The sequence below is a fragment of the Vidua macroura genome, chromosome 1 (genome assembly GCF_024509145.1).
Source record: "Vidua macroura isolate BioBank_ID:100142 chromosome 1, ASM2450914v1, whole genome shotgun sequence".
NCBI lineage: Eukaryota > Metazoa > Chordata > Aves > Passeriformes > Viduidae > Vidua > Vidua macroura.
The window spans coordinates 17,382,711-17,408,759 of NC_071571.1; the positions used below are offsets into that span (position 1 = coordinate 17,382,711).

At 36.3% G+C, this 26,049-nt stretch overlaps 1 protein-coding gene across 4 annotated transcripts in view; it reads left to right on the plus strand.

Moving 5' to 3' along the window:
* ARHGAP21 (Rho GTPase activating protein 21) overlaps positions 1 to 26,049 on the plus strand; it is a 114,229-nt gene that overhangs the window by 60,341 nt on the left and 27,839 nt on the right. For all 4 annotated transcript variants that reach the window (XM_053977418.1, XM_053977394.1, XM_053977410.1 and 1 more), the window contains 4 exons: positions 2,893 to 2,985; positions 6,080 to 6,158; positions 11,542 to 11,596; positions 20,913 to 22,866. In XM_053977418.1, coding sequence (XP_053833393.1) covers positions 2,893 to 2,985; positions 6,080 to 6,158; positions 11,542 to 11,596; positions 20,913 to 22,866 — 2,181 coding nt within the window. The remainder of the gene's footprint in view (positions 1 to 2,892; positions 2,986 to 6,079; positions 6,159 to 11,541; positions 11,597 to 20,912; positions 22,867 to 26,049) is intronic.

The following is a 26,049-nucleotide window of genomic DNA, read 5'->3' on the forward strand; positions in this document are numbered from 1 at the left end:
GTGTAGTGAATGTTAAATTTTGAGACACGAGGTGAGTTATTAGATAATGCATTTTACTTGACGTTTATTTCTGTGATGATTAAGTGCACATTTTCAAGATTTATTCTCCTCAGCTGGTCTGAAAAAGTAGTTAGTTTTTTACTGTCAAAAAATACTGCTTAGCTTTGCTTGAGTTTCAAACTCCAAGCATAAATGTTCATTGAGGTTATGTATTGAAGGAAGTTAATTTCTGTGTTACTGATTAAAGAAGATTTGGTTTGTATCTAAATATGTAGAAGATCAAGGAGAAGTGAAGAACATATATTTATCTACCTGGGCTTGAGAGTTCTAAGATTTCTTCTTGTTTCTACTTCTGTTTGGATAGTGCTGAATTGTGAAATGAACCTGTAAATGTAATAAACATTTTAAACCTTTTATTCTGATTTTTTGCCCTTAAATTGATTTTTAGTGTGGTGGTTGACCTTTTTTAAGAAGTAAGAATGACTGTTTAATATAACCTCCTTCTGCAAGTAGAACAAAGAGCCAAGTTTAATGTGCAATTAGCTTTCTGAATTGATTGATAAAATAGCTGTGGAAATGTGAAGTGAGTGCCCTTAATGTCCTGGTGTAGCTGACAGGCAGGTCAGAAGTCAGGTGTCAGGGAAGCCTGCAGCCTCTGGTCTCCATAAATTGTGGCAGGTTTCCCCTCTTACTCAGAAGTAGGAAGTGTATTAAAGGAGTTCTGTGTTACATACTGAATGGGAATAACTTTATCTGCCTGACCTCTTGATTTGCATGTTCAGGTATGGACAAGGCATAAAGCAGCACTTGAGCGTTAAGCGGAAGGCCACTAACATTTTTTTGAAGAGTATTTTATAAAGGAAGCGGAGGTGTGTTAAATTAAATGTGCCATGGAAGCTGTATTATTTTTATTTTTCTTGCCACTTTAGGAAATGTATGTGTCTTCAGTAAAAGATAAGTGACAGCACTTGGAAGGATGTTTGGTGGTCCTATAAAAGGTCATATTTTAACTTCATTCTTGTAAGCGGTTGAAGCAACCTTTTGTTCATGGCATCTGGGTAGATTAATCTTGGAGCTTCTCTAAACTTGCTGAAATGTTACTGGCTTTTTAAAGGACAAGACCCATCACATGTTCAGTGTCTATTTAAATCTGCAGATTAAAAATGACAGATATTAACTTTGGCTCACAAAGAGCATTTTGTATGTCTTGTAGCTGTATCCTGCTAATCAAATTGTAAGTATTTGGGGTCTGAGCTGCCAGCTGGAGTTTCTTGATTTGTAATTCAGTTGCTTTATATAGAGTATTTATCTGATTCTATCGAATAAATTTTTTGATTATTTACTCCCAATCTGGAACTGTTTTGAGAAGGCCCTTTAGAGCCATATTAGTGAGCCATTTTGTTGAACTGTTTTATGGTAAAATGGCAGGATACTTGAGGATCTGCACAATAAAGGCATTAAGCTAAAACCAGGATCTGAAAAATGTGAATCAGAGTCACAGGGTGATCTGGTTTTTTGCAGTTTATTAAAGTTTTTCAAATGAACTTTGCCCACATGGAAGCTGAACTAAAAAAAAGAGGTTAAGAGGGCACCTTATTTATATTCAATAAATACTTGTGATTTATTAAACATTTTATGTAGAACATTTAAAGCTGTGGGGAAAGTACTCTCAAAAGCCTAAGCTTAAGACTTGTGCCTAAGTCAAAGGCCAGTCATTTCAGAAATAGTTAGATCCTAATAAGGCCAATTTTAAGGAGTTTCTTTTATCAGCAATGTCAGTTTTAAGCAATTCCTTTATTCTCTCGTGCTTTTCCTCCTTTTCCTGCAGTTTAAGCCTCTTTCTCTCTCCACTGAGCCAGGGTTTCATGCTAAACTGGAGCCCAGACCTAGCTTATTTTTGTGCTGTGTCAGTTCCCTGGGCTGGCTCGTCACATAGCCTCCAAAGGTGGCACTTCCTTAGCTTGGAATGTGCAACAGGGATAGTACCTGGAGCCAGGGGTTGGGAGTGACCAAAGCTGTTAGAGCCAGCTCTGGCACTGTAAGTCTGTGTGTATCTGGCTGTAGCCTTTCAGGTTCTGCCACTGGTTCTGTGAGCACTGGACCATGCAGGGCCATTATGAATGTATTTATTTATTTTTCATTATTTCTGGGTGGTCTTTTTTGTGAATAATTGGGTTTTTTGGGAGGTTTGGTTTTTGTTTTTTAGCTTCACTGGCACAATAATTCCATCAGTGAAGCTGTGTAGATGCTGTAAAATGGCTTACTCCAGCTGTGTGCAAATGTAGGACAGCTACAGTGTATTTTAGCCTGCTGTATAACTGGAGAATTTTTGGGGGGGTTTGTTTGTCTTATTGTACACACCCCCACCCTCTCTGTCTAGATTTTTAGAAGTGTGGCTACTTAACAGAATTACTGAGCTTTGGTGACAGGCATGTAAAACCAAAAGGTGCCTGTGTTTCTGGAAGTATAGAACTTAAGTGTGTATTGAGAAAGCAAGAAAATACAGCTGTACATGGCTTTTAACTACTGTAGATTAACTTGAAGTTGTGTATAGGCAGACATACAGCATGTGCAGACATACACTGTGCATATAATTTGAATTATAAATTTCTTTTTGAACCTTGGTTAATCTTTGAGAAAATTTTCATCTTGGAGTTTTTGAAAAACACTGTTGGAAAATCACTTTTGTGGTCCATGAGAACTGTAAATCAATGTTTAGTTTTTTCCTTCTAAGGGAAGATTTTAAAATTTTATTTTTCAGTTTCCATTACATTACTATTTCTTTGTATGTCTCTGTAGATGCAGCAGGATTGCATCCCAAAGTATTTTAAAATGAAAACATTGTAATGCAATACAGTGAAATGCTATTAAGAGATACTCTTTCTTTCCCAGGAAAACAAAGAAATAGACTGGAGCCAATGGATACCATATTTGTTAAACAAGTTAAAGAGGGTGGACCTGCTTTTGAAGCTGGGCTGTGCACAGGTACTGTTCAATAGCATGTTTATGTAAATGATGTAAAATACATATGATTTAAGTTTGCTACTACATAGTTGTATCTACCATTTAGACCTTGTTCTTTCCTTTAGAAGCTTTTAAGTTGTCCTTCAGTGTTTTTCACCTTGGAACCTTGTTTTGCTTATTAAGGCATTGAAGTCTTAGTCTTTTTGATTTCCTGTCTTTAAGAAAATGATAAAATAGGTGAAGAAGAGGCAAAAAAGGAGAATAATACCTGTAAGCTTCTATTTCCTTGGTTTGAGAGAAATTGGTAACCTGAAAACTTTCAGGTCTTTGTACATTAAATAAAATTTTTCTACTCTACCTCCTTTAAATCAAATCGGAACAGTCCAAGTCTCTCTATTCTTACAAAATTCTGTTCAGTTGCTCATTTAATCAAACTGGAGAGCAGAAAACATGGAGGTTTCTTTGTGAACTGTGTCATACCTTTACTTAAGTGCTGAAAGAAGAAGAAAACTATGTTAGAACAGAAAATCTTACAGGTGGTAAAATTATATACATAGATGGCTGCCACTATGAACACAGGTTTCTTAAAAATATGGCAGAAATTATTTTCTTTGAAAGGCTTGTGCTTATATCAATAATGGGATATTGATACATTTTTAGAGAAGAGTTAAGTACCTCAAATTGACTGGAATAGGATAAGTTTTGTATGTTCTTCCTAAAGAAATACAGAGTTTCTAGGTTGATCAGTTTAAAAACAGTTCTAGATCCTACTTGTACACCATAAGGGTATTGGTTTTTTTTTAAACTCCTCCTTAGATAGTTATTTAGAGAAGGGCTACTTTGGCAAAATTTGATTGCTATTATATAAAGATGTTTTGGCTTGATAAAATACAGCATATGTTGAATTTGTACAGAGGAACCATGTTAATTTCTGCTCTGTTCAGTGTCTGCCAAATTGAGAGAGATGAAATCTGTAGAGAATATTTTATTTTTAGTTACAGAAGAGATTTTTAGAAGCCCAGAATAAAGAGCAAAGAGAAGACATTTTTAATAACTAGAATATTCTTCTTAAACATGCTGCTTATAGCAGTTACATCTAATTAGGCCATGCCAGTATTTCTTGTTTATGAATTTTAGGGTGAAATATATTACTATATCTCTGTCTTGGTATTATAAAACATTCAGGGAATAATCTGCCAGGTAGATTGCTTAACCTTTCATGCAGACACTGTGTACATTTCTTATTTTGTAGAATCAACTGTTATTAATTGGGTTTGTGGGGTTTTTTTTGGGGGGGGGGGTGGGGGTTTTTTTGTGTTTTTTTTTTTTTTTACCCTAATGTAACTTTGCTCTGTTTCATGGTCACACAAATGAAAATACTTGAATATTCAATATGGGTTTAGGAAATAGTTTGTCAATTCTTGTTTCACTGCTGCAGAGTCCTTTGTAATACTGTAAGTTTCAATATAAGTTTCATCACCCATGATAAATGAGCTCCATTTCAGGAGCTTACTTGGCTGCTTCTCACCAGAAAACTTGAAATATTCTTGTAAATTTGAGCAACAGAGAAAGGTATCTTAAATATAAGACAGTCCACTCTGAAGTATTTTTGAATACTCCTATAAAATCATCTTCGTTAGAGTTAGAAAGGTAATACTTCTCCCATATTTAACCTCTAAGGCATTTAATTAAAAACAGAGTTTTATGGAGTTAATAAATATTAGAAATATTGAAATATGAACAGCCAAAACAGATCTGTATTTCCCATGTGTTGATCTTTGTGCCGTTATTTATCTGTATGCAGGAATATAAAGAACTAAAATGTATGTGGAAGTGGCATTCTGATTAATTTCTACTTTGATCAAAATATGTAGCAGGCCACCAGACTGATGGAGAGCTGTGAGAAAAAGCCTTCATGTTTCTGTTTCCTTTTTTGCACTACAGGCGCTGACTTCCCCTTCCTATGTATCTGAAACAGAACAAAGTTGTACTTGCAGAGTTGTCTGTGCTCATGTCGTTTATGTAACCAGTTCTGCAGTGTGTCCCCATCAGATCTTTTGGCAGATACATGGGATGCCTATTTCAAGTAGACTCGTGTCACTGCTGTGTGTAATCTAGTCTGCTTCTGTGAAAAATAAAAGCTGCACAAGTATAGATAAAATTATATGACCTCCTCTAATGATACTCCTAATTATAGTTTTTAGTGGGAATACTGAGTAAAGATCTGGCAGTGTAGCCCACATTGCAGGCTGTTCTTAAACAACCTGGAAAAGAGCCAGTTGAAGTCCCAGAGAAGAATCTGGTGTGTTCTGGGGAAGTTGTGCAGTATGACCTAGCCAGGAGAGGGTTCAGAGCTTGTTGCCTCCAAGCTTTCTTTCATTGCTTAGGAAGCAGGAGACAAAACTCAGAGTTCTTTCAGGCAAGAAGGTAACCAGTGGATGAATGGGAATAGGTGAACTTTTATAAAGTTGAAAATATCACACCAATTAGTGGCATGATGTTTACTTTGTCTGCAGACAAAATTAAAAGTCAGATCTGTTGTAGTCTGTGTGGGGAACCTCCTCAGAGCACAAGCATTTCAAGCATTATTGTCCCCAAGACAGGGTGAACAGTTTTTTCCTTGCTTTGATCATGCCAGAAAAACAAAACGGGCTTTTAGTTTCTAAAGCAGTGTTGAAAAAGCCATTCCCTTTGCCTCACTCTGCACAGGTCCTTTCTTTCAGCTCTTCTTCCTCCAGTAGCTTTTTGAAGCTCACTACCTGTAATCCTTCAGACCATTTTCTCCTCATTAGGAAATTCAAGATACCTTTCTGCTCTTCTGATCAGAAATGTCTTAAATACCGCTTGGTCAAGAGAACAGGATAGGTTTCTCATCACAGGCTAAAAATAGCTCTACACAATATATTTGGCAATTAATTTATGAGAATATATGAAATTCTTAATGAGGAAGGTATAACAAAATATTTGGAGAAATCTTTTTTTTTTGTTTTTGAGGAAGACTTGAATTTAACATATGGGTGTTCTTGATTATTGTGAGGTATAGAAATACAAAATAAAAATTGTTTAAAAAAACATCTAGACAAACTAATTTCAGTTATAACTTTTCCCTCTACAGGTGACAGAATTATAAAAGTCAATGGAGAAAGTGTTATTGGGAAGACATATTCTCAAGTCATTGCTTTAATACAGAACAGGTAAGATAATAGCATTATCATGTGCCATACTTCTTGTATACTGAGCATGAAATGCCCACTAATGGGAGTTCTAAAAAGTCATCGTATTACTAAATTTTCATTAATACACACTCAGTTTTATTATTTCCATTTTCATATATTTGCTGATCGCTGAGAAAAGTTTGAGAATAGATGTGCTGAATTGTACCACAGTCCTTTTACTGTTGATATTTGTCCCTTGTTAGCAAACAATACCAAGTGTTATAGAGGAAGTTTGAACTGAAAATAGACAGATTAGGTATATATACATGTGTCAGTTGAAAAAAAAGATTATAAAATCCACTTTGCTTATGAGATCTAAGAACTAGAAATCAGCATATCTGGTGAAGGAAAAATTTATGCTAGTGCACACCTGCAGAATATCTGCAGTAAGTCTTTGCTTTCTTCTGTTTTGCAGCAAATTATGAACCTTGCTCAGAGTAGAGAAAATACTAATATTTACTGCTCCTTCAACTCACAAGCACTCGTGAAATCATGTCTATGCATGAGTCTAGATACTCTCATGTCTCCTGTCTGCCTCCTTTTTTACAGTTGGTCTCAATTTCTGTTCTATAGCAACAAGTTTCCAATATAATACTGAGCTATCTGGCAAAAAGATGTATTATGATCAGCATGAAAGAATGTTTTCTAAGTACATTTCCCATGTCATATTTTTAGTTGCTCATCACGTGTTAAAACTTAGATATGCTTACTGTTCGAAGAAGGAAAAATCAGATTCTGATCTTCCTATTTCAGTGATGTCTTTATTCAAGATTTTGTTCAAAATGTGTCCACCTTTGGTGGTTCGTGTCTCCGTGGTTTTTATTTTGGATGTTTGTTGCTATTTTTTTTTTTTAATAAACAACAAAACTGTATTCAGAGATGTGATGGACAAGGTAGACTGAAACATGTTTTGTGTCATTAATGCTGTCTGTACAAGGGCTGGACAGATGGGCTTTTTTATTTCCTTCACTGGACATAACACTAGCCATGCATTGTTTCTTTATTTTGTGTTTTTACAAGCAGCACTATTGTACAATAGTGTATACCCAAGATATAGTGTATGCCCAACTATGTAGATCAATTAACTCTCTTAATCCAAGAAAGAGACCAGTCACATCTTTAAGTGGCTTGTGTGGTCAGTGATCCTTAACTCTAGGTGTGCCTGTGAATTGAGTGTATTTTCAGTGAGTGTAGGTAGTGAACTGTTCAGTAGAACTGAACCCCTGCCCATTGTGGGTGAACTGGGGACACCTAACAAGGCTTTGTCAGTGATTGTCTAGTGCAGCCAGGAAGGATGTAGCACACTGCTGCATCTATCCCCCTGATTTCCATGAGGGCAGGGAGGATGAAGGGATGCTATTGTTTGTTAGGAGAGAACAGTTTGTTTTCTCAAGCCAGATGTGTACATCACAGAAGATTGTAACAAAAGGTCGTGTGTATCCTTGAGCGTTTTATACAGCATATTCAGCCATCAGGAAGTCTACAGCTGAACCTCTTAGGATAAACAGATAAATATGAATTCTGATCCATAAAGCAAGCTCAGGCTCCACATCAGGTGTATCTTGTAGCTTATAGACAGTACTTCTCATGTGACTGAAGAATCAGCTGTCTCTCATTCTTTGCTTGAAAACAGTATTTTTGAGCTCAGAGAAGTTTGGTCTGAACATAAGGGGTTTTTTACTTCTTATGCTACCATTTCATGGCAAATAAAATTGCATTATGGTGCATGCTGCTCTTGCATTAGCATTGCCACCTGGGTCAGACTGATGGTCTGCTAGGCCATTATCCTTTATGATAATACCCAGTAAGGGTTTCTTTGAAGTCTGTGAAAACACTGAAACTGCAGAGTGATTGAGTGGTCAGATAATATCAGCCCACTTTCTATAAATCCTTCATTCAGGAAGCTGCTGAACCGCAGGTTTTATCTTCATTGCTTGATTTAGTAATTCTTGATAGTTTGGCCTTCCACAAATTCCCTCTTGAATGTCTTCACATTAAAAACATCCAGTGACACAATTTTAGCTGTGTTTTGTATTTTAGCTGGTCTTTCATCCAGCACACCTTGGCTTCTTTAGTTGGCTTTGTGAAAGCACTTTGCTGAAAGGCCTTTTGAAAGGCTGAGTTGTCTGCTGAAATATTTTTTTTATGACTAAAGACAGTTTTCATCATAGTCTTAATGTGTTGTATGTTGGTTTTCTAGACATTTTAATTGCTGTATTTTTGTTGTTTTTAATTACTCATTCAAACATATTGATGAGTGTAAATGCTTTTTCTTTTGTAATTTTACTCATCTTCAGAGCAGTTTTTAAGGTTACAACACATTTCATCCTCTCTTCTCTCTAAAGAGAGGGCTTCCCCATTGCTCACTGTTCAGCTATTTGTAATAAAACTCAATGCAGGCTGGCTGTTTCTTTTAGATTACTTCTGTGGCTCCATTTTTATAGCTGCTTATTATTTTTCTAAAAAGTTGTTCAATTTTAGCTGCTTGTCTTCATTATATAATGCTACAGACATCAGAACTTAGCTGCTTTATATGAAATGATACATGTATCTTCCAGTGGGACTCAAGGATAGGATATAATTCAGCCATGCTCTATACTGTTCCCAGAAAAGTTTCAAGCTCTGTCTAGAGTGTTTTCTATTTTCCTCTACTTGGGGCTAGCAAAAAACCTAAAGTTACGCTACTTATTTCCTCTGAGACAGAAAAGACACATCTCAGAAGAGTTGCTAGAATTAACTACAGTCCTGTAACACTAATCATGATTACACTTCTAACTCTACATTTCCTACTTTTTGCCAACAGTTGCTAGTTTGGTCCATTAAGAATTTATTCTTATCTGTTTACATATATAATCAACTTGGAGATATGTTGATTCCTAACATAAACTCTGTAAATTATTCCAAATAAAAGAAGAAACAGATTCTGATTTGCAACTTCTCTTTCCCCCCCTTTTTTTCATTCAAGAGGGGAATTTGAATCATTGTCTATTCTGCTTGTTTCTCTTTTCAAACTGTTCTTGAAAGTGTTTGGATTACTCAGAAATGTACAGAGTTTAGCTACTGAATCTGTTTCATTAATACAAAATAATGCATCAGAAGATAGATCTTATGATTACTGCTTTATTTTGATAACTTGGAATCAAAACATTTGAATTCAACTCTCAGAATGTGTAATGAAAGTAACTGGAATGATAAATACCTCTGAGAGTTCTGAGTACTGTATCTGGAGCTCCAGTGTAGACTATCACTTTCTGTGTGGTGGTTCTTACTAACACTTTCTAGTTCATAATTCACATTTACATTATATTGTACAATAAACCAGAAGTCTTCCTTAATACTTCTTGTTTCTGATATGAAAATTAAAAAACATCCTGAGAGCATGTCTCAAAATATGAAGTAAGAACATCCAAATTGTGTCCAAAAGGTTCTTCAGGCAAACAGGAATAGGATAGTTAAGTAGTTATTAGAGTTACATGTAAAAAACATTGTTTCTGAATGGAACCCTTTAGTCCTCTGAATGTCTTCTAAAAAGATGTTAATTGTGTAAATGGATTTAATCACTTTCTTAAAAAGGGGGAGGAGGAGAAACAAAATACTTGAATGAGTATGTTTTTTTCTGTGTCAAATTATATTTTTTTAATATAAAAAGTACTTCAAGAGGAGCAATACTATCATATTTTTGACATCCAAGGTCTTCATCCTGCAAGTAAGCAGTTGCCTGATATGATTTTTACATACATGCCATCGATGTGTAGAACTGAAATCTGGACACTTTGTTAAAAATGCCTCAAGCTATTTATGCATTTAGTCAATATGGGAAATGCTATTGTAAATGCACATAAAGTCAATATTCTCTTGTTTCTTATAATCCAGCATTTTAAAATAATCTTCACAAGGCTTTTGAAGACTTACTTTTACCTAGATGTGTGGGGGCTTAAAAAAAAAAAAGCAACTTAAATCACTGCTGATCTTCAGTTTTAAGACTAAAGTTTTATGCTGCTTGGAGAACACTTTTCCAAAATGAATAGTTGTTTAAAAAGCTTGTGAAACCAAATAACCTTACTCTGCTTTTGGAATTCAGCCTTATGTCTGTGGTTGCTAGAAAATGGAAAAGGAACCACAAAATAGAAACATTTTTCATATAAGAAAGCATAATAAATCACACATTACATTTTGAGATGATGGCTTTCTTTTCTGCACAAATAAACTGAGGTTCCTTCTCAGTGTTTTCATAGGCTGATCGGTGTGCCCTGTAGTTGGGCCAGTCTTTGTGTGGTTTTGTCTTTCCTCACCTAATGCATTGTACTAACCAGTACAGATGAGCTGATTTCTGAGATAGCCACTTAGGTTGCATTGATACTTTTGCTGATACTGGTCAGGTTTTTTTAAATATCCTTTTTTTAATTCTTACATGTGAGATTTCTAGATAACAGTCACAGTAATTTCATTTTGGTTTTTTGGCCTCATTATAATAGGCTGTACATTAGTCTTTTGGAGTCCTTCTCTGTACCTGTTCCACTTCACATTTAATGTGAACAGATTATTCCTTTATCTCAGATGAGATAATAAATTCATCTATTCTTATCCAATACTGCAAGCATATGCTTCTCTCTTGCTTGTGAAAATACCTTATTTCTGGTAGATAGCAACTGTTTCACTGTTTTTACAATATTCAACTAAGTAGCTGGTATATTGTACATTTGGTGTCCTGATTTTGCTTGTGTTTGAGTCACACTGATAGAACTATTCAGATTCCTGGATTTTACGCTGCTGCTTCCTGTGGTTTCAGCAGCTGAAAATGCAGCACTGACAAGTAGCAAGCATTTTTCATCCATGTTTCAGATGTCATCTGAGTGACTGTTTAAGTTGATCCTGCTAGGAGGTGATTGCAGTGGAAATGTGTAGGTCAGTACTGACCTTGGTATTGCTCCTCTTTTCAAATGAGGCAGTGATTATGATGTAACTACAACAATTTTAAGAAGTGCTACAAACCTTTTGTTTTAAATTGAAGAAAGAGGATAGTTTTAGCTTTTATTCACATATTTGTCACATTATTTTGTCCAAGAAGTTCCAAACAAGTAGTGTACCTTGGGACTTAAAGAAAAAAAAAAAAAAAAAGGAAATAAAACTACCCAAATCAGTGTGTTGGCTCACTAAACTGGCTCAGTCAGATTTATCTTCTAGTCTTACCTCTTAAGATTCTAGTGGAAATCTGTGATTACTTTTGTTGTGTCACATGTTTGTCATAGTAGCTGAGGGTTGGAGTTTTTGAACAGTCTATGAAAGTAAATGGCTTATCTTTGTAATAAGAATTGAAAATCTCTGAAAGTTTATCTGTGATTTTTTTTTCCATTTCTTTCAGTGACAGCGTATTGGAACTTAGCGTTATGCCAAAAGATGAGGACATCCTTCAACTGGTATGTTCATGAAACTTCTGTTCAGAGAGTATATTACCTAACAAAAATGTTCTGTTGTTGGTTACAAAGTCTTTGAAGTGTGCTATCAGCGAATAATTAGAGTTAATATTTATTCTTCGTAACTCCTTAGATATCTTCCTACCTTATTGCCATGCTTGAAATTTCAGGGGAATCTAAATATAAGGTGTACTGTCTTCACATGATATTTCTAGCATGTTAAAAAATACATCTTGTTCATATTTTTACTGTAATTTGGATTAATTTCATTATGTTAGAATTTATGAATCAGATTGCTTATTTTAACTAGGTTGTCCGGTTCTAAAGAATTTGAATTCAAAAACTAGTATATAAAGCCTTTGTTAAATAACTCAGTAATTGTGAGTGGACTAAGAAGTATGATGAATGGGCTAAAGTGACTGCTGGAAATGTTTTGTTGCACTAGTGCCTATTTGTTATGGATTTTAATTGAGGTCCTGCATGTGTAGTAAGATAATTCATCTCCCATTTAGTGTCTATAAGTCCAAAAGAGTCTTGAATAATACATGATATGTAAGCACATCTTGTGAAGAATCAAAATAACACCTAGTGTATTGATATGCTTTAGTTTATTTTTAATTGGAAGCAGAGGAGAGGAGAAGATGACAAGCAGGGTAGATTTTCTTTGTTAGTAGTTGGAAAAGTGTATTTTCTAATGCACACAGAAGTAGTGAGATGACTTTGTGTTAAGAAAAACCTATGGGTTTCAGCAGTTGTTTTCCATTATTACAGACCAAAATAATGAGTAAAAAAAACAAAAAAACCACTTTGTTTGGCATTAAAGTGAAGGTAGAAGCTAGTACAGGAACTCTCCAGTTAGGACAACAGGCCAAGATTATTAGAATAGAAGTGATATTTTGAGAACATTTGATGAAGACATATTTCAGTAATCAAACAAAAAAGTGAGTTTTGATTGCATGAATAAGTAGGAGAGAAAAGCTGTTGGGGTGTTTTTTGGTGGTTGGTTTTTTTGGTTTGTTTTTTTTTAAATTGGAACTGTGAATATGTATAAACGCAGGAATAATGCTAACATTTAAATTATTGGAATGCCCTACGCATCTAATACAGTCTTGTAGCCAAAGTAGTGTAAGAATCTGGACAAGGCAGGATTTGTAGTTTTAAGGTTAAACATTTATATTTGTCTGGATGAAAAGGTCTTAGGCACATCATCTCTCTGCCGGTGAAACAGAAAGTGCAAACTTCAGGTAAAATAGAGACGAAAAATAATGGGTTGTATATAACTTGTTATCAACAGGTGAGATGGGGGCAGAGGGCAAAAAAGGATGATTGTTGCCATTAAGGGTTAGGAAAGGATATTAACAAAAAGAAAATAAGATCATTCTCCTTGAGAAGATGGAGGGATAAAGAAAAGAGAAAAAATACCTGCCTGTGGAAGTTCTAGGGAAAGACTGGATATATAAAAAATCTTCAGGTGTCATTATACAAATGTTCCTTCTGAGTTTTAAGATGTGATAAGAGTTGTGAATTTTGTATGATGTTGCTCTGTTGAAGATAGAAAGAGGATTAGGTTTGACAGGTGAAGTCATAATTTTGCAAAAAATGCTTTACATTGACCCTATAGCTTGTGTGAGTTCACACAGTTGTTCACTGTTGGGTTGGGTCATGACACAGAAGGATTTTATGCTACTGTTTGCTAAGATGCATTTGTTGGGGATAAAGTGAACTGCCCTTGAGGGCTTCCAGTTGCACATAGCATTTCCAGAGGAAAGGCATGGTGGCACAGGTGTTTCCTGAATCCATAAGGCTGAGCAGTACTGGCTGTACTTGGGCCTATTGGAAATGACCTCTGATAGCAGCAGTTTGTTCATTCAGTCCTATCACAGAACACTTCAGTACAGATGCTTCCAGGTGTCAATTTTTGATGGCTGAGCTGCAACTGGTGAATAAAAAGATGATGAAATTGAATTGTGTCTTACAACAGAGTGGCCTGTAATTGTATCTGTTTCAGCCTACCACACAGGAGGAAAGATTTTAGCACTTCTAAAATAATTTGCAATCTTTTGAGACAGTACATTCTCAGTAACTTCAGTAAAATGAAGAATCTATACAATTCCTCTGAATTGTAATAGAGGAAAAACTCACACCTGAAGTTGTGTTATGTAAGCTATTATAGAATGTTAAATAACTTAGTAGTTTTTTGTGACATATGTTGCTGCAAATGTCTTCAAATAGTGTTACTCATTGTAAACTGATGTTAAATACCAATATGCTGTAAAAATAGCAAAACTCCAAACACTACTGGATACTGTAGTATGAGCTAACAAGTGGTATATCTAGCGCAAAGAGGATGGAATAGGTTCATTATATTCAGGAACAATGTTGGTTGTGCTAAATTTTATAGTACTTGGCAGCCTACTCCATGTACTCATGACTGAGGGCTAGAAATACAGTTGCTTGTTTCTATCCTTAGTTTGCTATTTATAAACCTTGAGTTTAGTCTTCAGAAATATCCATATATGTCTGTGAACCTCTTGGTATATTGAATTTCCTGAAAACAGGGTTTCAAATCCATTCATCAGTAGTAACAATGAAGTGGTCCAATCCCTAGGCCATTGCCCTCTGTGGTATGTGAACAGTGCTTACTTGGAAGGGAATTACATGTGAAATCCTACCATTAGTGAAACCAATGTCACTTGTTGTTTGTTCACTGGTGTGATGTTGAAAATGTCACTTTGTAGATGGGGTAAAGGATATTTAAAGCATCTATGTCCATAACAAAATCTTGAACTCTTGACAGTTGTGTATGTGTCGGGTTTTTTCATGCTCCTCGTCAAATTTATGATAAATTTACTTAAATTTATTAAAAGAGATTATTTTGAAACATTTCTAGGTATATGACCATTTTTAAACCAGGAAGGGGAGGATTATTTTTATGTCACGTTATCCTTGATGTTTCAAATTTGATGCATCTATATGCAATTTCTGTAGCATTCTTAACCTTTTTTGACAGAATTTTGACATCTTGCAGGTTTTAGTACTGCTGACTTCATGCAAATGGGAAGACACATTTAGATCAACTACAAATAGTTCATATTTCTCAAGTGTATTCAATGAAATTGTTGCTGTTTTGTAGCCTTTGGATAACAAGTTTAATGCTAAAATACTGTTTAAATTTTGACAACTTTCCAGTTGTTCAAAGGCTTTTTGTGCTATGTGGAAAATACTGAATGTAAAGGTGCTCCGTAGAGTAAATTGAGTTTTCTAAGCTTGTTTACAAGTGAGCATTTTTATGAGTGTTGTCAGTAGGATTTGTTGTGTCTAACATGTGTATGTTAGTGTGTCCTTCATATTCAGGATTTTTGGACCATTTTTTCTGGGAATGTTTCATGTTGGAATGTACTTACTTGCTAACTGTTCCTGTATGTAAAAAAGAATACATCCTACAGGTCACTGATTTTTCTAAGTAGCAGGCGCTTGAAAATACCACTTTTTGAAAAATGGTATCTTTATTATGATCTGCATTGGAGCTGTTTATTTGGAAAGTTGTTTTTGATGTAGCATATTAATCATTATATATGATGCTTATTTCAGGTAAATATAGGTAGATATTATTTTGTGGATGTGTATAACTATGTTGTGTATAAACATACATCCTATAGGTAAGGTATCCTTTTTTTTCACCCTTCATTTTCTAGCACTTTTCTCACTACACTACACACTCACTCAAAAGTTCATCTTACCCAACTTTTAGCCTATCTACAGTAGTTTAATTTCTAAAAAAACATTTCCTTACAGGAATTGTCCCTAAAAGTAAGAAGTTACTTCTGGTCTTAGGTGTTGTCACCATTAAATTTTATTAGTGTCCAAATCTCTTGAAATGTTCCTTAGCCTTCCAGGAAGAACTTCACAGTTTTATATACAGGAAGATGTTATTGAACATTCTGTGAATAATGGTAAAGGTGGAAATAAAAGGGGGCTGTTTACTATTATGTTATTGATAAATTTAGTTAAATCTTAATCTTTCCTCAGAATTACAGACCAATGAAGCTGTGGATCAGTAACTGAAAGTTTACCACATTTGACCAGAAATGTTCCTCTTGTCACAGAAAATAGAGGAACCAAAAATCCTAGATGGGAATGACCAGAAAAATGAGTAAAAGTCAACTGAAGCACAGATTTTCTTTTTTGTTTTTCCTTCTTTCTAGACAGGTGATAGGGAAATTTCCAGTATTCTGGAAGACCTGTACAGCAGAGAAGAGAGTACTGCATTATCATTTCTGAACTTAGAATTTTGGTGGGATTTGGTGGATCTCAAGGCCTTTTAGTACCCTGAAATTGCCACCTGTGCACCTATTATTAAAAAAAAACAAAACAAAACAAAACAAAAAAAAAACAACAAAAAAACCACCAAAACACTCCCTCTAATAACAGCAAAAAGAAAAATAACTTAAATGAGGAAATGTATCCTAGAGTTTTACATGCCCCAGCAACCTCATGTCTCTGACTACAGGTCTGCCCACAATTGGCATAGATGTTAAAGAGTGCCAGTTTAATTTTGTTTTTCTTCCTGTGACCATCCAGTTGCATCAGACCTAGTGGAGCAACATGGCAAACTCTGAAATACTTTTGTTTGTTTTATCTTTTAATAATGATAGAGATGTTTTTCTAAGTAGCTGTATTTAGTCCGGAGGCTTGGAGCACTTTTTTACTTCCAGATTTTGTGCTGAGTTACTGATGTGCACAGAGGTTAATATTAAAGCGATGGCAGCAAGTACAGAGGGAGGCAGGGTGTGGTGTGAAGACACAGTGACCTAGGAGAAGAGACTTAAATTTTGTTGTCAAACAATGCATGTTAGAAAATACCATTTGCATCAACCCTCCTAACCACAATTTAGACTTTACAAGACAGTCTCTTACACAGCTTGTATTTGGAAATAAAACTTATTTGGCCTAAGGCATTAAATTTTGCTTACTAAAAATGCACTGCCTTTAGGAAGAAAAGGTGCATTTTCTGGGTTTTTTTCAAATAACATTATCTGACTGTAGTCTTTGGGTGTCTCAGAGTAAAATAAAAGCACTTGAGCTGTATTACTAGCATTCTTGCCAGAACAAACTGTAAGTAGAAGATGCTTCCTTTTAAGAGACCTGTGAACCTTTTCTGGTGTGCAGTTTCCATACGCATGATGATGGTGAGATTAGATTAAGACTGGGGAAGAGAACAATTTACTAGTGAGGAAATAAAATCTGAATCCAGGCTGGTTGGAGAAGGAAAGAAGAATGCCTCAAGCTCAGTCTTGCTAGGAGTTGGGCATGTTAGCTTCTGATTCATCAAAATGCTTATCACCAATTTAGTGAATAGTTCTGTTGAAATTCTGTTGTTATTCATTCTGTAGTGGAGTGAAGCACACTCATCCTCAGTGAAACATAGTGCTGCATGTTTTTATGGATTTGGGCTAATGGGTGTAGGATATGGTTGGTTTGAGCTCTTGAAAGTAAAGGGTTTCCCCGTGATTCTTTCCCAGAGGAATCCTCATGCATTTGGCTGTTACTGTTCTAGCATCTAATAGCACTAAATCAATGGAATATATGTGGGACCAAAGCCCTTCAGCTAAATTTTAGGTGATTAAATTAAATACCTTGTAAAATGGTTTATTTGCTTAAAATGTATTTTGCCTATCATATGGCATGAATGTATTATCTTAGGAGTTAAAACCCTTAATGGTTCTACAAATTCACAGTAAGAAATTATTCCTTTACCATAGGAGTTTGCAAACTTTGTGCAAACAAAACCAGATTGCAAGGTGGGAAGAAATGGTACCCAGTAACTAGAAACATGCTGAGTTCTTACTGTAAGAGCAGCAATTTTCTTCTAGTAATTGTTGCAGAGCTGTTATGCATCAGAGCAGTTAATATCACTCTAAATTGCTGCATTTGTATGGTAGTCTTTTGAAACTGCCATTGTTTTGAGAATGTGAAAAAGAGCTCATAAAACATCTAGACTGATTTTTGGATCATTTTGAGACTAAGTTGTGAGCCTTTTTTTATTTGGTTGATTTGTTTTTTGTTTTAAGACTATAAACACTTAAAATTCAGCCATACCTTAATGGCATTTTTATGAATGTATCCTGTTGTAATCACTTAGAGATTAAGGTAGTATTTTTCACATGATTTATTGTTAGAGAAACTAAAGAGAGAGAGTAATACTCAAGCTGTGTTTTATGTGGCTGCAAAATATGTTAAATATCAAAACAATGTATGAACTATTAAATACGTTGGTGTATTTCACATTTCTTAGTCTCTAAACCTCTTCTAAAAATCTCATCACTTTGTGCTGAAAGCAGTTAAAATATTTCATTGGTAAAAAGGCTGATAATACATCCTTCAGTTTGACATCTGCAGGGCAGATCCATCAGTTTCTTTGTAATTTACCTTATTTTCTGTAGGCCCTTAATCAGAGTTATGAAACAAAGATATCAAATATTCTTTGTGGAAGTATCACAATCCTGTCTATAAACTTCCTTTTTCTTGGACGTATGTTCTGCTTTGTCTCAGTGCTTTCTTGGGTAGTGGGTGGAATGAGGTTGAGAGGAGAAATACTTTCAGTAACTGTCTTACACAAAACTGGCAGTCTGTCTGTCTGGGTATACCTGCAATCATGGAAACATAATTTTTTGGGGGAGGAGAAAACCTAGCTGATCTCATTTTGGACCCTGTGGGAATGCTGTCTTCTGAAGGTGGTGTTTTAATACTTGTGATAAATTTTGTCAAGAGCTGAGAACTTACTTTTATACTCACTTGTAGTCTTTGGCTACAATCAGATCACACCAGCTTTGGAATTAGCCTTTCTGCTGTCAAAGTCAATGAAGAATTGTTTGTCAGGGGAATGTTTTACAAAAATATAAATGGGGTATTTTCTGTTGGTGTAATGTGTGCACATCCCAGAGAAGGTGAGATATCAGCTGTTTCATCAGCTGTATAAATTGATATTTATTTTCTGATTAGGGGGCAACATATGATGGTTTTTGTTTGTCTTGCATGCCAGAAGGATCTTGCTCAATCTGTTTTTTGAGTCTTCAGCATCTCTTACAATTTTTAAAATTTAATTCTTCAGCCCATCAAGATCTTAAATAGCCATTTATTTAAAGCTTTAGAAATGTTTTTATTCATACGTTCCATCCCCCCATTAAATGTGTCAGTGGAAGCCTGTCCTGATTTTTACTATGAGCGGAGGAAAAAAAATTACAAATCACATGAGGAGTGTATTTCTGCAGCATCATTCTTCTAATTTCAGATGTACAGCGTGAAAGCAGCTGCAGTCAGCTGACAGTTGGTGGTCATGTTCGGATATATGTGAGGAAGGGGCGTGCTGTTTTAAGTGCATAATAAAGCCGTTGTTTCGTCACCAGGAAGCAGGGATGGATGGCAGCAGCCCAGGGAAATGAGAGACAGTGATGTTGCTGTAGTGGAAGGGAAATCTCATTGCACACAGAGCCAGAGCTCTCCGCAGGCAGCTGTCGGGATGCACCAAGGCAAAATGGCACAAACGTATTTTGCTTTCTGTAAAGGTACAGGATAAACGTAAGGAGCAGATAAAAGCCTGAGATGGACATGTTCACAAGGAGGATGAAGTTATTTTTTATGCTCTACTGCCCTTTATGTCTGTTGGTACCTTCCAGTGAAATCAGTGTAGGCTGTATTTTTAGCCTGCTGTAGTCAACATCAATATGACAAGATAATTCTGTCTTTACATCTGTAAGCAGTTTTTACTGTGTTTTCCTGTTTTCTGCCAGCTGCAGTTTACAAAGGATGTCACAGCACTGGTAAGAAATGTACAGTAGCCATTTCTCTGATGGTTTTGTAAGGCATGTTTTTCTTAATGATTTGTGAGAAGCAAGAATACGAAACAGCAAGTTTGGTAATGAACTCTAGATAGTCTGAGCTGAATTTTCTTCATAATGCTGATCTCTTGATTTGTGGTTTGTGCCTGTGTTATTTGGTCTGTTTTCTCTCAGTGTGCTTTAATATTTTGCACTTCACTAATGCTCGGTGTAACATTGCAGCAGTATTGTAAATGCCTCGCCCTCCTCTCTACTTTGCTCTATGTTAATTTTATGGCTGCACTTGGGCTTTTATAACTGCCTACTGTTAAGACAGAGCACATTGATATACTGGAATTGAGCATGTTATGATTTGAACAGGAAATGCTGTGATATGATAGCACTCCTAAGCGTGTAAAAGCCCTGAGAAATTATTTTAATCTTCTGTTACATTGGCAGGCTCTGCATTGGCTCTTTATTTCATTATGTTCAAACTGAAAAAAGTCATGCTGAAGTTTTTCAATAATAGAATATTGTTTAAGTATGCTGTATGCTTCTCATTGATACATCATTTTGAATGTTCGGTTAATTTCACAATGACAAATGCTGCTTTCAGAAATGCTGCAGAAACGTACTAAGTATAATATAATCGTTTTTTTCTTACGAGTCAGGTTATGCATGAAGATGCAAAGTGCACTAAGGAAATTAGAGATTTCAGTTTGGGTTTCAATAGTGCATGGCTAGTGGTGAATAGGAATTTTCATACTATTTTTACCCCAAAGTTAAAAATGCTAAATATCATTAATATTTTTTGCAGTAAAATTTGGGTACCATGTACTTGCTGTCTCCTGTAAAATATGACTTACAGGGTGTTGGCTGAAAACAATATGTTACTGCTTCAATTTATTCATTATATGTTTAGGAACAGTAGCTTTTATGTAGAAGACATCTTAGAGGAGTGTGTGTGTATGTATCTTTATTTGTCTGTACTTTTCATATGTACTGCATTAAGTGAATAGAGTTGTTTTATACCCTAAGCATATAGAGAATTTTCTAGTGCTATTTGAATTTATTATTCAGCATTTTAACCTATTGAGTGCTGTGAAATTCCAGTTTCCAGCAATGGGAGGCTTAAATGAGGAAAATGTGTGAAGTATCATATTAGAAAGCAGAATTAAAGGGGAAAAAAATACTGTGTTGTGTGCCCATGGATTTCGAGAAACCTGACTTAGTGCCCTACTCACAGTATTTCCTAGAATTGGTCATCAGTTCAGTTTTTTAATTGTTGAGGGAGGGAATGAATGTCATGATTTTGCTTGTTCTGTGTGCTCACTAAGAGGCTGGAATGCTGGTTTTATCTTTTGAACTAACATTTTGTCTGAAATTAGAGGGAGTGTGAATTTTGTACCTGTTCCCCTCCCTTGAAGCTTGATCATGCAAATACTAAATGGTGAAATTTTCCATCTCCCTCACTGAGTACTCACTTAATCTTCTCTCTACAGGCGTATTCCCAAGATGCCTACCTGAAAGGCAACGAAGCCTACAGTGGTAATGCCCACAACATACCAGAACCACCACCAATATGTTATCCACGCCTGACATCCACAGCCTCTGTTAAGGCACAAGCTGGAGACAAGCTCCCTTCTGACTTCTCGCTGGGGAAACAGCAAGTCAGTAGACCAGTCCGGGCATTGACACAGCCAGAGAGGGCCTACAGAATGGAAATACAAGTGCCTCCATCTCCAACAGACATTGCAAAATCAAATACAGCCGTGTGTGTTTGCAATGAAACTGTAAGGACTGTTATTGTGCCTTCTGAGAAGGCTGTAGATTTGCCATCTTGCAGAAATAATCATGCTGGTCCATCACACAGGACAGAGGAAGTAAGATACGGCGTAAAAGATCAAACCAGTCTAAAAGCATGGACCACCACATCACCACCATCTTTAGTGTCCACTGCCATTGTACTTCCCCAGACTCCAATAACAAGACCAGTTGATACAACTGTAACAGTAAGCAAAGCTTCAAATTATGTAGTATGTCCAGAAGGCATCCCAAACACTAGACCTTCTACTCAAGCCACAGACTCACCCTCAGTCTCTGCTAATCACTACAGTTCTCCAACCTCCCACCAGCATATAGACTGGAAGACCTACAAAACTTACAAGGAGTACATTGATAACAGGCGCATGCACATGTATGGCTCCAGAACAATACAGGAAAGGTTAGATAGCTTAAGGGCAGCTTCTCAGAACACAACTGAGTATAATCAGGTGGTGCCAAATCGCACTGCTTCTCAGGTACGGCGCAGGAGCACCTCTCATGACAGGGTTCCACAGTCTGTCCAGATCCGGCAGAGAAGCGTATCCCAGGAAAGGCTTGAAGATCCCGTGTTGATGAAAGAATGGCCCCGAAGTGCTTCACAAGATACTCTAACTTCACCTTCAGTCAATGCTAGAAATCACAGGGCTCGGTCGTGGGATTATCTCAGCAAACAGGGTGAAGTGCTAGAAAATTTTCATTCTGAGAATATGATTGGAGATGCAAATGGAGATAGGAGAAAGACTTACAAATGGACAGGGTTTACTGAACAAGATGATCGGCGAGGTATTTATGACAGATCTAGACAACATGCATTTCATATGTCCCTTCGAGGTCAAAACTTCCCTATTGCTCCGAATACTTATATTTCAGACAACAGGAGAACTGGTAGTAGAGCTTCTCTGCCTGGTTCTCACTTTCAGAAAGTTTCACCAGATATTAAAGTCTTACAGCCTTCTCGCGATTCGCAAACTCCTGGGGGAGTTTCAAAATCTGCAGGTGTTTCACAAGAAAGGTTGTGTCTCACACCAGCCAGAAGTTCTAAAAGTAGCTCTCTGAAGAACTCGGCTCCCTATGCAGCAAAACCATCGATTCCCCTTAACCAGGGCCTGGATGCTATTGCCAGCAAAGACCAAAGAACAGTAAATCATTTGCATCAAAGCAGTCTGTTAAACCAACAGTCAAGGATCCGAGCCGAAGGTGCTCCAGATCACAAAACAGAATCTGGTAAAACCATCCAGACCTCCTCTCTGGCTCCAGCTTCTGCCAAACTTGTTCAGCCAACAAGTGAGTGTTTAACTACCTCTGACAATGTAGATGGTTCCATCAGACAAAAGATTCATGGTATTGAAAGGGAAGATGTTCGTGAGTCTGAAAGTCTGCAAATGGATGTTCAGGGAAATGACAAAGACACAGTGGTCATGCGGGACAAATCACCTTCTGGCCACCAAACTCCCCAGCCTTTGAGGCATCAGTCCTACATTCTTGCTGTAAATGACCAAGAGGCAGCCTCGGACACTACCTGTTGGTTACCTAATGATGCTCGGAGAGAAGTCCACATAAAAAGAATAGAAGAAAGGAAAGCATCGAGTTCCAGCCCACCTGGTGACTCTTTGGCTTCAATTCCGTTTATTGGTGAGTTAAATTATTTCAGTGTATATCAAATGCTTTTCTGTCGTAAAGGTGATGAAAAACAAGATGCCAGGTAGCTGACTGCTATTCCTGTAAGCCCAGGTTGAGAGGCAGGGGAGATTTTTTCTCATCTAAAATAACTTCGGGTTGGTAAAAGGAAAAATATTTTTCAGTGGAGAAAAAAAAATAATTCTGTTTTGTTTGGGGGTCCTGGAGAATGAGTGTAAAAAAGCCCACAGTGATGTAATATTTTTCTAGAGTTTTCTTTAACCCTCTGGGTAAGTCTGTGTTACATAACTCCATGTAGTTATCGCTCCACATAATGTTGTGATGTTACATATATGGACAACTGGCATTTTGCAACACCTTTCAAATACTTTTACTTCTCTAGTATAAAACATACTTGGAATCCAGTACAGAGGGAATATGGATGCAAATCCATAGAAGAGTGATTTGTCAGGAAAAAAGTTTTTAAGCTGAATAGGTATGGTGAAAGATTTCTGAGACAGATGGGGAATAGATGAAAGCTGTTTCAGGTGAAGGGATAGCAATAAAAAGAAGTGGATTTGCAAGTAAAGATGCTAATGCGGATATGAATGAAAGAGTTTGTGGAAGCAGAATCTGAGAAGGCAAAATGATTTGCCTGTGTGCTGTAACACAAACAGAACTGGAATTACAGAGAGCTTATGGGAAGGGCACTGAAGAGGAAAAGAACCAAAGGAAGGGTTTGATATAGTAGGAAAAAATTATATTGAAAGTTGGATATGTGATGAATCAGTGTCTTCTGCTGAAGAGAGGGTTACAGTGCAGAGCATTTCTGTTCTATCCAAGTAGTCAATACCTCTGTTGTCTTTGTCCTGCTGTTGTTGGGTTGGTTTTTCTTTTGTTGTGACTGATTTAATTCTTTGTAGTCTGGATGTCTGTGCATCATTTTCCACAGGACTTGATTTATACCTGACTCTCTGTGCTCTTGAATTTAGTGTAGGAAGTATTTAGAAAATACTGAATACGGAATTTTGATTCTCAGACTCATCTGTGTGAAAAACAACTCTTTTTAATGATTCTTTTTGGGGTTTTTTTTTACACATTAGGTTAAGGGAATTACAGATACAATGTCACAGCATAATTTTCTTCTGTTGGGGATCTGAAGCAGTGATTTTTTCCCCTAGTATTATCTATAATATCTGCTACTAGTTGAAAGTGAATAACCAAAAAACACTGCAGAAGCTTTGTGTTCATCAGAAAATGGAAATCATACAAAAGATACAATAATTCTGGTCTTTTGACAAAATATCGGTAAGACATTAAAAGTGCTTTCTTAGCTAGCAGATACTGCTTTTGTTAGGTTTTTCATTTTGAGGGGGAGTTGTATAGATCTTTTCCATTCTTGTTATTATTACTGGATGCATCAGTGTAATTTTAGATTCTTCTTTAGACCTAGGCAATCTGTCTTTAAGGATTAGCAAAGTTTGTGAGCCACGTAACTGATCTTTGTGTAGGATTTTTCATTACTCTGCCTAAAATCAGTGTTGGGCTCTTGATTTAGTTGCATTCCATGTTTGCTGGGAGTATTTTAATTCCATACAGTTGAAATGTCATGTTAAAATCAGATCAAGATTGGTAAAGTCAAGCCCAACCTTTTCTACACCTTCTCCTTTCTTGGTTTTGTCAAAAATTTCCTATGAACTTTTATTTATGTGACTTGCTTTTATATTTTACAGAAATGTGTTTATTAAAGTTCAAAGAAGCCTTAAACATGTCAGTTGAACTGTATGTGGTAGCAGCTGAGCAGTTCAGAAGGAACAAAATTGTAACTCTCTGCTGCAGCCTCCTGGCATAACACCACATGGGATTGAATTCTTGTAAGCCTCTTGGAATGAAACCTCCTGAATGTTCCAGAAATACTGAAACCTGATGCTTCTAGAGCATAGGCACTATCTGAGTCAGCATGGTCCTTGTGGCTGTTTTCCTGGCAAGAAATTCCTTTGCCAGTACAGGGGTTGTGGAAAGCTCCTACCCCAGCTCCAGCACCCTGAAGGGGAAATAACCCTCTCTGAATAGAAAGAGCATGAGATGTTATGAAAATGGACCACTTCTTATGTTAGAGTTCATATGCATTATTCTAACTTTGCTTGCTCTGCTATCTTTATGCCTAATTACAACTTCACTTGTTAAAAGCTGTACTTAATTAGACAGATAAAACCCTAGATGTGCTTTGAAATTCAGTTAAAGGCTTTTTAACTCTTCAGATGGAAAATCACTGGGAGTTTTGGTTTAGGGTTTTCTTTTGGGTTTTTAGGATTTTTTTTCCTTCTCTGATTATTGAGAAGGATCTTACTTTGAATGAAGATGTCCCTTGGAATTGGCAAATAGCTTTATTTCCCTTATGCTTATATCCACATAGTAGGGTTTTTTGCATTCTTAGGTTTTATTGGATAGAACTAATTTAATACACTTAGTGAAGTTACTTGTACAGTAGATATTTGGAGTAGTGTAAAAATGTAAATTTGGGGGAGAGTAACAAATATCTTCCAAGGCTACGGATTGCTACCTTTTAAAATATGTGTGGTGTTTAAAATATTTGTGCTGTGTCTATTTTTATCACCACTTTCTGCTTTTTAAAAGTAGTAGATATGGCCAGGACCATATTTTGGTAGAAATTCAGCCAGGAACAGTTGGCTTTTGCAGCAGTATTTTATGACTAACCCTCTTCTGAGAACAGCACAACATCAGGATTATTTTAGCCCTGTGTAAGTAGTACAGTGCCCTATACCACAAACAGAAATCTAGGCAGAGTTTCTGTTGAGCTTCCTTACATCAGATTCTTGTAGGGATCATGGTGGGTTACTGAAGAACTGCCTTTTGACACTAATCTTTCCAAAAAGGTAGTTCAGAAGCAGGGAGATTTAAATTTTGGGTGTAATTTATTAATAGAAATGAGAGATCTGTTCAGACCAAACCTGGTAGGTAGCTGTAATATCTTTTATGGGAGAAATGGATTTATTTGAAAAAAATTAGGCAAAATATTGTGTATTCCAGCTCTTCAGGTAAGCACATGTTCTTGAGGGATGATGAAGTTGCCAGCTTTACAGATAAGCATACAGTGGTATTGCACACTTTGCTACTTTCTATATGCTACTAAATGCAGGATATTGTGGTTGTCAGAAAGCTGCTATTTCTATTTCA